At 49.2% G+C, this 15971-nt stretch overlaps 1 protein-coding gene across 4 annotated transcripts in view; it reads left to right on the top strand.

Moving 5' to 3' along the window:
- Lgr6 (leucine-rich repeat-containing G protein-coupled receptor 6) overlaps positions 1–15646 on the top strand; it is a 122075-nt gene extending 106429 nt beyond the window's left edge. For 2 of the 4 annotated variants that reach the window (XM_006529714.1, XM_011248036.3), the window contains 6 exons: positions 690–761; positions 1222–1293; positions 2837–2962; positions 4917–5077; positions 8261–8341; positions 10755–15646. In XM_006529714.1, coding sequence (XP_006529777.1) covers positions 690–761; positions 1222–1293; positions 2837–2962; positions 4917–5077; positions 8261–8341; positions 10755–12010 — 1768 coding nt within the window. In that variant the 3' untranslated portion in view covers positions 12011–15646. The remainder of the gene's footprint in view (positions 1–689; positions 762–1221; positions 1294–2836; positions 2963–4916; positions 5078–8260; positions 8342–10754) is intronic. The other 2 variants (XM_017321280.2, NM_001033409.3) reach the window with 2 other exon arrangements.
- The last annotated feature ends 325 nt before the right edge of the window (positions 15647–15971 follow it).

The raw sequence follows: 15971 nt of genomic DNA, 5'->3' as shown, positions 1-15971 counted from the left end.
ACCCATCCACATTCACTCGTACATGTGTGCTCATGAATACAAAGATAAGCTTGGTTGCACATGAGCCTTCAGCATCACAAGGAAAAGCTGACTTTAAAATTCTCTGAGCCCCATTTGCCCATCTCCAATTTCCTTAAACTACTATGTTGTCTGAGCTCTGTGTAGCTGCCCCTGATTCTAGGCAGGGCAATGCTTTATGGGGCCATGACAGGAAAGATATATCTGGATTTGTCTGGTTTGTCTGAGTAATAATGTCTTTGACATTGTTGGAGTCTAGGAGCTATCTCCTAGTCAGACAATAAGTCTACTAAACTCTGCTTCTCAATTCAGTGCAGTCACTTGATTACCCAGTGTCTGCTGCTAGGCTAGGGTCTGCAGGACCCATGACTTTCAGGGAAAGTGGGGGGCACTTCAGCTGGGCTGGGAGCCAGGCCCGGTGGGAACCCTGGAAGCTGACTCCCTTTTGGGCCACAGGGATGGTTTTGTGGCTTTGTCTCCTGACCCACTTACCCAAGGCAACCGGATCCCCTTGTGCTCCCTTTAATTCTGGTGACTTCCGCGGGCTGGGCCTTTTTTCCTGTGCCAGGAGAAGTGGGGGGCTCTCCTCTCTTCCTTCCAGTGCTTGAGGGGCGTGGATCGGAGCCAGAGTCTGGGCCTGCAGGCTCATCTAGTCTCTCTTGCTGCTCTAGTGGCCTCCGACATAACCGGATCAAGGAAATTGGTGCAGATACCTTCAGCCAGCTGGGCTCCTTGCAAGCTTTGTGAGTACCTGCAGCACCCAGGGGTGGGATCTGGAGGACCCCTCCCCCAGTGTCCCCTCCAACAACATCATTTCCATAGCACATGTGTCCAGTTCAAGTACTCATGACATGTATGTTTATTTCTTTTCCACAGCCCCTTCACACACACACACACACACACACACACACACACACACACACACAGAACACTTCCTCATCCAGACAGTCATGCAGCCCCTTCTCCGTCTATTACCCAGGATTTTCTGAGGCTCTGAAATCAGACATGATGGCCCCATTCCAAGCTACAAGCAGGTTGGGAACTAGGCAGCAGTGAGAAACTTCCCCAAAGGCTTCAGGTCACTGCTGCTTGGGAAGGCCAGATGGAAAGTATGTGAGAGCAAGCCCAAGCTAGGCCCAGGGTCCGAACAGTGCCTCTCCCCCTTTTTCCCACCCTCTTCTACCTCCTGCTTTCTGCTCACAGAGACCTGAGTTGGAATGCCATCCGTGCCATCCACCCTGAGGCTTTCTCAACCCTTCGATCCTTGGTTAAGCTGTAAGTACCCCTTGAACTCTCTTCCAAGATGCTGAGGACCGGGTGGGACTGTGGACTGGTTGGTGATGCAGGAGGGCCACCAAGGAGCAGGGACTTGTACAAATGTTTCACCACACATCACAGGGAGGTCCGAGGGGCCTAATCAATCATTCTAACCGTGTGTTTGACACACTGAGAGGCCCGGTAAACAGAAAGCCTGCTTCCGGCAAACCCTGGAATATCATCTGCTAATGTTCTGCAGTGTTTCGGCAGCCTTGGTCCTCATTATGCTCAGTCCCCTCCCCTCTCTCCCGGCCTCCGTATCCTCCCCGTTCACCAACAAAGAGGACATACGCATCTGAACTTCTCGGTTCAAGAGGATGACGGTTGATGGAGAACCCAGAGTCTCAGAGAGCTGCAAGGCAAGAGGGAACCACAGAATCTTTAAGTCTCCTTGGATGCAAGCAGAGGGCATGGTCATTGTGTTAGGCTGAAAGAGCTCCTGACCTGGTTGCCACACACCGTATGGGACAGGTTCCTGCCTAAGGAGGAGCTGACACCCTCCCTGCCTGCCTTGTTGTGTGTCCCAAAGGCATTCCCACCTACATGGAGACCTTTCTGACTACCACAGACTCCTCAAGGCTCCCGGTCTTGGCCACTATCCAGCCACAGACCCTTCCTACACACTGGTGGCTTTTCCAAGGTCTAGGAGGAGAAGCCTGCTAAAGGACCTGTTGTGACTCCATGTGGCACGCAGTCCCCCCTCCCTCGTCCTTGGCTCTCTGGGCTCTGGGCCTTGGTCTTGTAAAATTCTCACCTCCATCTCCTCTCTATTTGCCATACTCCTGCCAGATAGGTAGGACAGATATTTTTATCCTTTAAAAGATGAGGCCATTGGAACTTGGGCAGATTTGTGACTCTCTTTGGTTACACAGTGAGTTGGTGACAGCGCCAGGTTTCCTGCCTGCCAGTCCAGGGCTGTTTCCACGACGCACAGTCTGTGGTCCTAGTGTTTGCATTGGACTCCTGGCTTAGTCTAATAAAGTCTCCAGTGGAGGTAGTGTATGTCCTCACCGCTGGCTACCAGGCGGTGTCTGCAAGGCAGAACGGATGATCCAATGCCTACTTGAGGCTGGTTGACCAGCTCTGTCCTACCCCCATCTGATCATCCAAGAAACAAAGGGAATACGTGAGGTATAGGCAAATAGCAGAGAGGTCTCCCAGGGCAGTGAGCAAGGGTTCCTAGATGGGAACCCAGACACAGAAGCTACAGTTGTGGGGCTCTATTACCTATAGATGGGACAATTTGACATTAATTTAGGAGAGCCCCTGATGCATAGCTGTCACCCAAGGTTTGTTGAATGAGTGAGTGGCTGAGTTAACAGAGGGGGGGTCTCTAGAAACCCCTAAGCTTCAGAGCATACAACATGCCCTGTGCTTAACTTCTCTTCTTTGCTCCTTCCCTCTTGCTTCATCCCAGGCATGCTGGCCACACCCTCAACAAAGCCCCGCCCCCTCAGCAGTCCCACTGACTGCCAATAACCCTGATCATGCACTGTCCTAGGGACCTGACTGACAACCAGCTGACCACACTGCCCCTGGCTGGGCTGGGAGGCCTGATGCACCTGAAGCTCAAAGGGAACTTGGCCCTGTCTCAGGCCTTCTCCAAGGACAGTTTCCCAAAACTGAGGTGAGAGCTTGGCTTGCCTCCTGCCTGAGGAGGTGTGTCCCAGACACCTTGGGAGAAACTGAAAAAGCCACAGAGTCTCACCCTGAGAATAGCCCGGTAGCTTGGAGTTTGGCTCCAGTAATCTCCTGTCAGCAGCTAACCAGGGACATGACTCTATTCCCTTCTATCTCCTCCCCGCTATCCCAACCACCAATCTAAGGGCACTGGGACCTGGGGAAGAAGTGAGCTGAGCAGGGGTTCTTCCCACAGCCTAGCGATCCCATCCTCACTTAGGCATCATCTGAGGCACAGAATCAGGGCAGAGCCCAGGGCACTGATGAGTGGAAAGCAAGCTGCCAGCCAGTCCCTGGTGTTAATGACATCCAGGCTTCCTCCGTGGAGTGGCGGCAGCAGAGCAGCCTGTGTGGCCCAAGCTTTGTCTGCTGCAAGCTAATGAGATGCTCAAGGCATCTGTCCTCACTCTCAGAGGGCACAGCATCCAGTTCTGTTATGCCAGGAGCTGGGCAGGGGACAGGGTGTTGGTTTCACAGAAGACAAGAGTGAAGAGTCACTGGGGAAATTGTTGCTTAAAAATGAGAAAGAAAGAAAGAAAGAAAGAAAGAAAGAAAGAAAGAAAGAAAGAAAGAAAGAAAGAAAGAAAGAAAGAAAGAAAGAAAGAAAGGAGGGAAGGAGGGAGGGAGGGAGGGAGGGAGGGAGGGAGGGAGGAAGGAAGGAAGGAAGGAAGGAAGGAAGGAAGGAAGGAAGGAAGGAAGGAAGGAAGGAACCTGGAGAGATGGCTCAGGAGTTCAGAGCTCTTGCTGCACAGTTCTGATAGTAGGAGTTAGGATCATGGCACCTATATAATAAGCTGGGATGCCATATATGCCTGTAATCCCACCTCCGAGGAGTACAGAGACAGAAAGATTACCTGAGTTTGCTGGCTTCTAGGTTAGCCAAGAAAACAGGCAGAGTTCAGAGAGAAACCTTTTCTCAATGAGCCAGAGAGCAATAGAGAAGAGGGCCCTTGACACCCTCTTCTGGTCTCTGCTTGTGTGCATAGGCATATGTACGTACACACTCAGACATAAAGAAGGAACATAAAGGTAGGTGTTGTGCATGGTCCTACATACCTTGAAGGTGGAAGGAAGAAGATGGGTAGTTCGTGGTTATCCATGGCTACAGGTGGAGTTTGAGGCCAGCCTGGATCACATGAAAACCTGTCTTGAAAGGAAAACAAAGGATGGAGGGAAGGAGGAAAAGGAGAGGAAGGGAAGGAAAGACAAAGGAAAAAGGAGAAAGAAAAATAAAAAAGGCTCCATGTCCCCCTCCTCCCAGCACTTGGGATCAAGCCCAAGGGACGTGTGCCTGCCAGGCAAGTGTTCCATGCTGAGTCACACCCCAGTCCCTGCCTCTTTACTGCCTCCTTAAATGCTAGACAAGAGTTACTGCTGAGGAGGAGCAGAATACCTGGGTGCTGTGTGGCCTTGGGGGAATTGCTACCACCTCTGAGCCTGCTGTGGGGACTTCTAAACCAATAGGCAGAAGGCTTCTCTCTCCCTCTCAAACTGAATAAAAAGAAGACTACAATCTCTCCAGAGTCCTTTGGGGTCAGGAATCAGGCTTCAAGATTCCTCTAAAGAAATGTCTAGAGTTGTGGTTCTCTCAACCTGTGGTCTCAAACCTTTTTGGGGTAGAATGACCCCTTTACAGGGGTCACCTAAAACCACCAGAAACACAGATATTTATATTATGATTTGTAATAGTAGCTACGAAGTGTCAACAGAGATAATTTTATGGTTGCAAGTCACCACAGCATAAGGAGCTGTATTAAAGGGTCTCAGCATTAGGAAAGTTGAGAACCGCTGCTCGAGAGGGAACAGGGCTCACTGGGGTTGAAGACCAGGGGCTGAGGGTACCCACACTAAGGTCTTAGATCCCAAACACACTAAGGCAGCCTCTCTCTCCTCAACCCTAGGATCCTGGAGGTGCCCTACGCCTACCAGTGCTGTGCCTACGGCATCTGTGCCAGCTTCTTCAAGACCTCTGGGCAGTGGCAGGCCGAGGACTTTCATCCAGAGGAAGAGGAGGCACCAAAGAGGCCCCTGGGTCTCCTTGCTGGACAAGCTGAGAACCACTGTGAGTGTCTGGGGACCTGGGCTGTGGGGGTTGGGGGCTGAGGAGAGGACTCTAGAAGGGAGGTTGAGAGAAGTATTAGTAGGGATCCTTGTGACCCCGAAGGAAGTGGCCTACTCTTTGCATACTCAAGAACACTTGTTGAAAAAGAATGATCGTAAGGATGGGAACCGAAATAGCAACACCTTCCTGGCCTTTGGAGTCCCCTCATGCGTGCCGCCCCTTCTGACTCTTCCTGCCCCGTGGGCCATCGCTTTGTCTTAGTGGTCACCCCTTGCAGTCCTTCACCTTTTGGTTGTCCTCAGAAGACAATTAATTGGCGCAGCAACTAATGATGATGGTATTAAATTAATTGAACTAACCCTGTTTCTGGGGGACAGGGATAGCCTTACTCTGTATCCTAGAACTAAACAGGACATTGCAAGAGAGTATTACTCCCAAGGCTGATGTCCTTTGCCTCCGTTCTTCCTGTGAGTTCAAGTGTGAAATTTAAGTGGCCACCGAGCACATGGCCCTGCTGAGTGAATAGGTTGTCTTGAGTCAAATATATATATATTTTCTTTTTCTGGAAGAGTTGGGGGTAAAAACAAAGTTGGATGTAGGTAGCTGATGTGTGTGTGTGTGTATGTGTGTGTGTGTGTGTGTGTGTGTGTGTGAGAGAGAGAGAGAGAGAGAGAGAGAGAGAGAGAGAGAAAGAGAGAGAGAGAGAGGTTCTGAGGGGTTATCTATAAAGTATGTCTTGGGAGAAGGGAACGAAGGCTGATTTCCTCTCCCCAGGCCCTGTGTTCCCACCACAAGTACAGTTAGGATAGAGAAAGGAGTCCTGCCTGTTGAGATTTAATTTTTCATCTTGAACTTCTCCTAGTGTCTCAGAGAAGCTGAACAGGAAAAATTAAATCTAAAGCTGGGTGTGGTGCTGCCACACACACCAGGAATCCAGCAGGTCCATGGGGAGGGTAGGAAGTTCAGGTGTTTGAAGTTATCATAATCTACATAATCGGGTTAAGGCTAGTCCGGGCTACATGAGGCTCACTTACAGCATCTCATGCTGGTGTTATAGTGTAGACAGAACTCAGTCCAAGCCCAGTGACACCATGTTCCATTTGGGTTCCCTTCGACATATTTTAGGCTGACCTTAACTTCCTTATCTCTCAGTAAAAACAGATCATACATTTCTCAGTGGTTGTGAGGAAGGACTGGAGGGTTCCATGCAAGGCAAAGTATGTTAGTCCAGTGGAGACAGTGTCACTGTATAATCCAGAACCCAGATTGTGGAATACAGTCAAATCCTGTAGTGCCCGGGGAATCTCTGAGAACATCCCTCCTAGTGAATGGAAACAGGTCAGAAGCATCTCCCAAAGAGTGTACAGACTCCCAAGAGGAGGAGGAGGAGGAGCCCGGCAACTGCAGGGCCAGCAGACAGCTATCCCCCAGGGACAGTCCCGGATGTCTGCTGCATACTCCTTGGGGGAGTAAAAGGGGGCTGGAAAGAGAAATGGAAATTTTCCTTCCACAAGGTGAAACTTTCCGCTGGGTTTAGGTCTTGGAGAACCACGGGCCTGTTGAGTTAGTGGGCTGCCTGCTGCCTGTAACAGGAGCTGGGGCAGGGCCCCCTACTTCCTGTGAAAGCAAAGGAGCAGAAAGAAAGCCAGGAGCTGCTGTTGCAGCCAGATTCGATTTCCTCCTCATTTGAAGAGTGGTTACTTAACACCTTGGCCGTGACTTTCCCAGCTCAGACGGTCTGTAGGTCTCACCTCTTGTATTTCATTCAGGCATTTTGATTTTAAAGAGTCACTGAAATCCTTTCTGGAGCAAGTGGGCAGGTGGGGAATGAAAGGTAGAGGAGGAAAAGGAAATGCCAGGACACAGTGGGGACACTCTGGCCTTCCACCCGCCCTGAAGCTGGCTAGGTCAAGGGCAGCTCCACAATATTCCAGTCTTCTGGGAAACTCCTAGCAGATGCTTACCTGTGTAAGCGGGGAGGAAAGGGCTACACAGGAACCTGACTTTGTGAGCCAAAGATGGGGGAGGCCAAGCAAAGTCATCCACTTCTTCTCCTGTGATGGAGGGAGCTGATAAGATCTCAGACATCAGCCTCAGTGCAGAAACCGTGTGTGTGTGTGTGTGTGTGTGTGTGTGTGTGTGTGTGTGTGTGTGTGTGTATATAGATTTATGTGGCTATAGGGCACGTCTTCCTCTATTGCTTTCCACCTTATGTTCTAAGACTAGGCCTTCCACTGAGGCCAGAGATCACGGATTGGCTAGACTGATTGGCTGGGAGATAGAGGGATCCTCCTGTCTCCCTCAACCCCAGCCTCCCCATCTCAACCCCGTCCTCTCCATCTGTGGGTCCCACCTGTGCTAGGGCACAGATGCATGCCACTGTGCCTGGCTTTCATGTGTCTGCTGAGGCTCTGAACTCAAGTCTTCATGTTTGCTATTGAGAAAGGTTTCATGTAGCCCAGACTTACTTCACACTTGCTTTGTAGGTGAAGATGACCTTGAACTCCTGAACTCCCTCTACCTAACAAATCCTGAAATCACAGGCATGTCCTCCCATGCCCAGCATCAACATTCCTCCTCCTCCTCCCACCACCACCTCTTTCTCCCCCCCCACCCCCGGCTGTCTTTGATCTCACTCTCTAGACCAGACTGGCCTTGAACTCAGAGAAATCCACCTGCCTCAGCCTCCCCAGTGCTGGGACTCAAGGCATGTACCACTTTCTCCCAGTTTCCAACATTCTTCTTCATGTGCGGTGTTCATAATAGGACATGGAACAGCAATGATAGGCTAGCTCGAGGAGGAACTATGTAACCACGGGACAGTTTGAAGAAGAACTGTGTCATCACTAGCTCTCTTTATTAGATCAGCCACGAGCCACACTCTGTGTAGCACTCATGGGCTAAAGATGACTAGGCACAAGGAAATGCAGAATAGCGGAGAGTGAAATGTCCCTTGCAGAGAACTAGATGTATACAATACCCGCAAGTGGAGAACATGTAGCTGTCCAAATGCTGGCACCCAAGAGTAGAAATAGCAGGGCTGTTGAATAAGCAGTGTTGAACAGTTAGATAGAGAGATAGCAGCTTAAATAAAAGACATTAACTTTTGTCAGTTAAAAGTGGAGCTTTAATGGCAGACACAGACACCCAGAACTCTAGACATATTCTGTCTTCCCTTCTTAGATGACCTAGACCTGGATGAGCTCCAGATGGGGACAGAGGACTCAAAGCCACACCCCAGTGTCCAGTGCAGCCCTGTTCCAGGTGAGATGGAGCTGGAGGGCTGGGGGGCTGGGGAGCAGACACCCGATTGCCTGGGTGAGAAACCACTTTAGCGTGTCTACAGTCTATGTTGCAGATATTTTCTTTGCCCAAAGCTCAACCTGCGGGGGTGAGGTGGGGTATAATCCCTGTCAGGAGGGGTTGGAATTTTTTTCTCTTGGTGTCTATACAGGGGAAGCAGCAGGGTTGGGAAAGGTCAAGCAGCCTTCCCAATTCAGCCAAATCAAAGGTTATGCATCTAGGAGTAAGTTGTTCTCATGGGAGAGAGAAGAAGAGAAGTGAGGGATGTCTTGATGTCATTGCTGGGGCTACTTTTTGAGCATGCCCTCAAACACACACACATACCACAGACTCATAGGGCCAGGAGAAGCTCTGAAAGATCACCTGCTCTATCCCGAGAAGAGTGAAATCTCTTTACTAACGTCTTCTAGAGTGGAACAATTTTGGATAATTCCTAAAGTACTTCCTTAGAGCCAGGAAAGCCTCCTCTGGAGTCTAACCTGGGGCCATGAGAGCCAGGTTGCTGGAAAGAAAGGGGAGGGGCTCTTTTTTCTTGATGCCAAACAACCTAAGTTTTTCATTTGTTCGATTTTAAGTGAGTAGAGTCCCTTCCCTGTGTATAAAATGTGAACGGAGCCAGGAATGGTAGTGTGTGCCTTTAATCCCAGTACTCAGGACACAGAGGCACACAGATCTCTAAGTTTGAGGCCAGCCTGGTCTACGTCTCGAGTTCCAGGACATCCAGAGCTACATAGTGGGGACCTGTCTCAAAAAAGCCAAACCAAAACATTAAAACACCAGCAGGCCATGCCAGAAGACAGCACAGTGCTGTGTGGGCCAAGAGATGTTCAAAATAAACACAAAATTACAAACAGTTAGCTGTTTTTATTTCATCCCACCTTCGTTTTCCAGATTTCCAGATTTCTTTGGCTTAAAACCTTTCTTTGCCCAGAAAGCTTTCAGCCTTGACCTTGCTTCTGACAAGCTTTTAGCGCTTAGCGGCAAAGTGCACCCTCTAGTGGTGGATGAGGGAAAGAAGCAGACGTGTATTTTGCTAGGAAACCGGTGCTTCAGTGGCTCTGCCTCGAGAATTTCATGTCTGAAAATCAGCAACAAACAAGGATGAGGTGAAAGAGAAAGTTCTGGAAAACAAGGTCCAACTTGAACTTGCTTTTAAAATAGCTCACACAAATTGTCAGATAAATTGATGCGGAATAGTTATACAGCCATTAAAAATATGTGGGGTCTTTTTTTGTTTTGTTTTGTTTTGTTTTTTGAGATTGTAAGGGAGCATGCAAAGCTTAATTTAAGGAGAATAAAATCCCAACTTATTTTAAATATATATATAAAACCTAAAAGGAAATATGCCAAAATAAGGAGTTCTATTTGAGAGGTGAGGCCATACAGTTTAAATTTTGCCATGCTATATTTTCAAATTTCCACCTATTATTTCATAATCAGAAAAATGTTTTCTAAAATAGCTCCCACAGAAATCTGTTAAATTCCCCAGCCACCTAGCAATACATTGAAAAACAAGTCTAGAGCCAAAGGAAATGAAGAAATACTATGCCCAAAAGTTACAAGGTGACTTAAGAATAGCATTGGGGAAAGAGATGGAAAGACGCCAGGATCTGACCAATCTACTCTGGGGTCCAGTTGGAAAATTTGAGAAGTTCAAAGTATTTTTTCTTTGTTTTTAGTTAGGGTCTCACTATCATCTCAGGCTAGCCTCACACACATCCCCTCCTGCCTCAGCTCCCTAAGTGTTGAGATTATAGATGGGAACTGCTATACTTGGCAAAGTTTTCTATATTTCGATTATGCCCTTTGTCTTCCAAATACTGATTGCACGATAAACATGAAGTGTACTCAAAGCAAGGGAGAACCAGCCTAATAAGTCTACTCAGGACTTCTCGACCAACCGTGGAAATGTCAATGATGGCTTGGGCAGAGTCACCACCATAAAGTAGTTGACTCTGGACAGCGCCTCACTCTGCCTTTGCTCTCGCCTGAACGTCTCTTCGCTTCTGTCGGACAGTTTGTTCCTTCTATCTCTCCAAATCGTGTTCCTTTAGGAAGACTAAATTTCTTAGCATTTCCTCGGGTCTGGGTTTGCACTGCATCACGCATCTATTTCTGTGTATTTTTCTTCCCAGCTTCCTCTTAGTTCTCCCACCCCATTTTCGGGAGGTTTTTTTTTTTTTTTTTTCCTTTCGGGAGGTTTTTGTTTTGTTTTTGTTTTTTCGAGTTTTCAAGTCTCTATTTCTGAGACAGAAATTCTCTCCTGTTGGTCTCCTTTGAGTTAGGAGTTGTCTGATCATGGCTTTACCAGTGAGCTGGGTTCTGGCAGCTCTGGCTCTGGGCTTACATCTATCTCTGCTCCTCTCTCACACAGGCCCCTTCAAGCCCTGCGAGCACCTCTTTGAGAGCTGGGGCATCCGCCTTGCTGTGTGGGCCATCGTGTTACTCTCCGTACTCTGTAACGGGCTGGTGCTGCTGACAGTCTTTGCCAGCGGACCCAGCCCGCTGTCCCCCGTCAAGCTTGTGGTGGGTGCGATGGCAGGCGCCAACGCCCTGTCGGGCATTTCCTGTGGTCTCCTGGCCTCGGTGGACGCCTTGACCTATGGTCAGTTCGCTGAGTATGGAGCCCGCTGGGAGAGCGGTCTGGGCTGCCAGGCTACGGGCTTCCTGGCTGTCCTGGGTTCAGAGGCGTCGGTGCTGCTGCTCACACTGGCGGCCGTGCAGTGCAGCATCTCCGTGACCTGCGTCCGAGCCTACGGGAAGGCGCCGTCGCCTGGCAGCGTCCGCGCAGGCGCACTGGGATGCCTGGCGCTGGCCGGGCTGGCCGCAGCACTGCCGCTGGCCTCGGTGGGAGAGTATGGCGCCTCCCCACTCTGCCTGCCCTACGCCCCACCCGAGGGCCGGCCGGCTGCCCTGGGCTTCGCTGTAGCCCTGGTGATGATGAACTCGCTCTGCTTCCTGGTGGTGGCCGGCGCCTACATCAAGCTCTACTGTGACCTGCCACGGGGTGACTTTGAGGCCGTGTGGGACTGCGCCATGGTGCGCCACGTGGCCTGGCTCATCTTTGCAGATGGCCTCCTCTACTGCCCCGTGGCCTTCCTCAGCTTTGCCTCTATGCTGGGCCTCTTCCCTGTCACCCCCGAGGCTGTCAAGTCAGTCCTTCTGGTGGTGCTGCCTCTGCCTGCCTGCCTCAACCCACTGCTCTACCTGCTCTTCAACCCTCACTTCCGGGATGACCTTCGGCGGCTCTGGCCAAGCCCTCGGTCCCCAGGGCCCCTAGCCTACGCTGCAGCCGGTGAGCTGGAGAAGAGCTCCTGCGACTCCACCCAAGCGCTGGTGGCTTTCTCAGATGTGGATCTTATTCTGGAAGCTTCTGAGGCTGGGCAGCCTCCTGGGCTAGAGACCTATGGCTTCCCTTCAGTGACCCTCATCTCCCGACATCAGCCGGGGGCTACCAGGCTGGAGGGAAACCATTTTGTAGAGTCTGATGGAACCAAGTTTGGGAACCCACAACCTCCCATGAAGGGAGAACTGCTGCTGAAGGCAGAGGGAGCCACTTTGGCAGGCTGTGGCTCTTCCGTGGGTGGAGCCCTCTGGCCCTCTGGCTCTCTCTTTGCCTCTCACTTGTAAATATCCCTCTCTGTTTGTCCTCTTCCCGTCCAATGATGGCTGCTTATAAAAGAAAGACAACTCCAACTCCATAGCAAGATGGCCAACACCTCTGACTCCATTGTTCTCTCTCCACGACCCCTAACCAATGAGTGCTTCCAAGTCTTGCTTTGTCTTGGCCTTCAGCTTCACTTTCACCCTGGGCCTTCTCTGTCCAATCCAATACTTCTGACAGAGGCCTGGGAAATTTGCATAGGAGAAAGGAGAAAAGCAAAAGACAGTGAAGGTTATGGGGCCCTGACAGAGCCATGATCAGTAAGTGCAGAGTGATGGGGAGGTCTCACAGAGCATGACACTGGAAGACAACTACCAAAGACATTGGAGAGTCTCCCCTGTGACATATAGAATATAAAATGTGTTTTGTGTTCCATTAATCTTGACCTATGCTGTGCCAAAGTGCTTCCTGTTAAAATACACTTTGGAAGACATTGCATATTATGTCCCTTTCTTAGAGTCATGGGGTCATGTTAGTGTCTAAAAGGTCCTGAGAATTAGGACTTTTTGGCTTAATTACTACAGCAATTAAACTTAATTATTTGATGATACCTATATATTTGCTTTTCATGAAACACTTACAAATCTCTCATAGAACTTTATGGTTTTTCTCCCGGGGAATCATCTTCATACCATGGAGTACTACCCTATGACATCATAAGATGCCACCCTCTTTCAAAGCCCCTATGAAGCCAACCTGGGGTGAAGTGCCAGAGGTGACTGATGATCCGTCATCCAGGACAGATTTTGCATTCTGCTCCCCTCCCCACCTCACTTATCCTACTGGAACAGACACCTGGAGGAGCCTGCCCCATCTCCAAGGTGGGGCGGGGGGAAAGAGACCTTGATGTGTTCCCACACCACACCGACCCCAAGCAGTAATGAAATTTCTGCCCTCAGCAAGACAGGATTCTCAGGTCCTGGTAAGATATACACTGAGAAGTCTGTGGTTCTCTGGGCTTCCCCGAACTCTATGCTAACTTTGTATGGTTTTACATTGTATGCATCTCACTATGGCCTGGACCTCTCTTCTCATCCCAATCCTGTTACTGGTAGGGATGGAAAACCCAAGAGAAGGGATATTTGTATTGTGAATATTGCATTTTAGGGAGTGCTGTGGCTATCTGGGACTCCTGGATGCCCCCAACAGGCCTTTGATTCTTCTGCCTCTCTCCTCTTGATCTTTCTTACCCTCTGCTTCCCCAAGTGCAGTTGAGGTTCTATGCAGTGCCTCCGCCTCACTCCAAACACGGGAATTCAATCTCAGAGAGAGGAGGTAACAAGTGGGGAGAAGCCAAGACTCAGCAATAGACGATAATTGCTCCTGGGATTGCCCCCAACACCATTTACCTAGAAAGGACCAAGTTTGGATCCTGAAGCCCAGTGGAGCACCATTCTCTGCCTGAATCCTGTTGTGATCCCTAGCCAAGTCCTCTTTCCAAAAACTCCACCTTTAAAACAAGCTGAGAAGGCCCTTCTCTAAGTTTAATAGTTAACTTTCCATAGCTTAGCTTCTCTGCGGTCTCCTGAGTGCCCAGTGAAAATTCTGCCATAGGTCAACAAGTGAGGTGGAGAGATGAGTCAGAGGCCATGCATGGAGCTCAGAACATTTCCAAACCTCCTGTGATTCACTGAGTAGCCCCTAGACTCTAGAAGGCTCAGAAGCAGAAAAGGATGACTTTATTATTCCTTAGGGTCTTCTCATGGGGCCAGTTTCAGGAAGGGCATTCACCAAATGATGGCAGATTTATTTATCAATTGTTTCTGGGTGCCTGATTTCTTTATTTCCCCCGGGCTATGAGAGCCCTTGGTGGGAGGTCCCCCCACCTTGAGAATTGGTGGGTTTTGGTTTTTTTGTTTTTTTGTTTTTTTTTTTTTATTTCCTAGGGTTGGCTATTTTAGTTAGGGTTTTACTGCTGTGAAGAGATACCATGACCAAGGCAACTCTCATAAGGACAACATTTAATTGGGGCTGGTTTGCAGGTTTAGAGGTTCAGTCCATTATCATCAAGGTGAGAACATGGCAGAATCCAGGCAAGCACAGTGCAGGAGGAGCTGAGAGTTCTACATCTTCATCTGAAGGTTGCTAGCAGAATACTCACTTCCAGGCAGCTAAGGACTAAGGTATTAAAGCCCACACCCACAGTGACCCATCTACTCCAACAAGGCCACACCTCCTAATAGTCCCACTCCCTGATCCAAGCATATACAAACTATCACAATGGCAAAATTGGCATTCTTTTGGGGAGGCTTGACTTACAGCAAGTTACCTAGATTTTTACCCTGCTCTCTCCACCTACATCACTATGAGATCATTCTCCCCTTTGGAGTCAAGGAACTAGCCTTGGAGTGAAGTGGCCATGTGTTGGTGGTCTAAGAATGTAGGCATTGTTCCTTAAAGAGGTCTTCTATGAGAGTGAGCCAGCCCCTTTGGGCTGCAAGCTTTAGCATGGCACAGTTGTCACCTTACTGTCTGCTTCTAAATCTGGACATCAGCCAAAGTTCAACATTCTAATTAGAGAAGAGGCAAGGGAGGAGAGAGTTGAAGTTCCATAAACTTTTATTTAAACGTCTAGCTAGGAGTGGTGGTGCCAGTGTGGAGGTGGCAAGATCGAGTGTTAGGGTCATCCTCAGCTACATAATGAGTTTGAGGCTATCCTAGGCTACATGAGACTCTGTCTCAAAAAACAAAAGCAAGCAAGCAAGCAAACAAAACCTCCAACTACTAGTTCATATACATTTACCCCAAATAAGATTGAGTAGTTAAGTTTCCTTGTGTTTTACTTTGGGCCAAATTTCTAGCAAGCCAGAATGTTAGTACTTTGGTTATCTCCTTTGTGGTCAGTTGAAGACCATGGGTCTTCTTCTAAGCAAATTTCTGAGTCTCTGTTCTACATATTTGGATCTGACAAGAAGGACCATGAGTCTTTGACTGGTCATAGGATGAAAAACTGAACTGTTAGGAGCACCTAAGTCCTCTACTGTTATCATTAACAAAATCTTCCCAAAGCCATGGAAAAGAATCCACTCCAAGGCTGAGATGGTGGTGGTAGAAACGCAAGGGATTGGTATGTACTACCATGGGCTCTGTGTGCTGTGCCATTAGTTAGTGCCAACCACAATCTTCTCTTACACAGAGGAGAACTCATGGTAGGATCACAGCTTGTTAAGCATCTCATCAAAAGGAAAAAACCCAAAAACAAATGTAGAGCTAAAGTCAATCAGAAGACTATGAGTGGGCGGGGCTTCTTACTGGGCCCTACCTTTCCTCTTCACCTCTTCTCCTGCTCCTTTGGGCTCATTTTTCCAGGAAGAGTAAAGGCTTAAAGAGTAAGGGAGGAGAAGAAGGAAGAGCTGGCAATAGGCAGTAGGCTCTTGGGACAAGGGTGGAAGAGGTAGTAGGAACCGCCATCTTCCTAGCTCCAGTCCCTCTGACTACCTCTGCTCTGGGTTACCAAGTTCTCCCACCTAAGACCTACCACCTCCACCTCCTTTCTGGGTTCCAGTCCCATGCCTCATCACCAACCCCAGCCATGTGAACTATAACAATTGTCAAGATGTAAATATCCGGTTTTTCTGTATAGTAAAGCACCTATGAAGTACCATGTGTGTCTTTCTGTTCCTTTAGCTGCCCCTGAGGGAACCATGAGTGTGATGAATGTGGGGTGGCTTTGAGGGAGGGAGGTGTGGTCAGAGGACCAAGCTAATTACTCTCCCCTTCTGAATTCTGGGGCATTCAGACCATAGCCAAGGAGGCTCTGGGTTGATAACTTGGAGCGATCAGAACCAGTTTTGGTCCTCTGTGCTGAAGTGAGCGTCCTTTGTGTACACTGGGTCAAATGGAACACACTAGAGAGAGCTGAGAACAGCTTAGGTTTTGTGTGTCTCAGACCTTGAAGCCTTGCCAGACCCAAGCCTCCTGCTGAGG

The sequence above is a fragment of the Mus musculus genome, chromosome 1, assembly GCF_000001635.26.
Source record: "Mus musculus strain C57BL/6J chromosome 1, GRCm38.p6 C57BL/6J".
In the NCBI taxonomy this organism is placed as follows: Eukaryota; Metazoa; Chordata; class Mammalia; order Rodentia; family Muridae; genus Mus; species Mus musculus.
The sequence above is the reverse complement of the archived record's forward strand: the minus strand, read 5'-3'. Positions and strand labels throughout refer to the sequence as shown.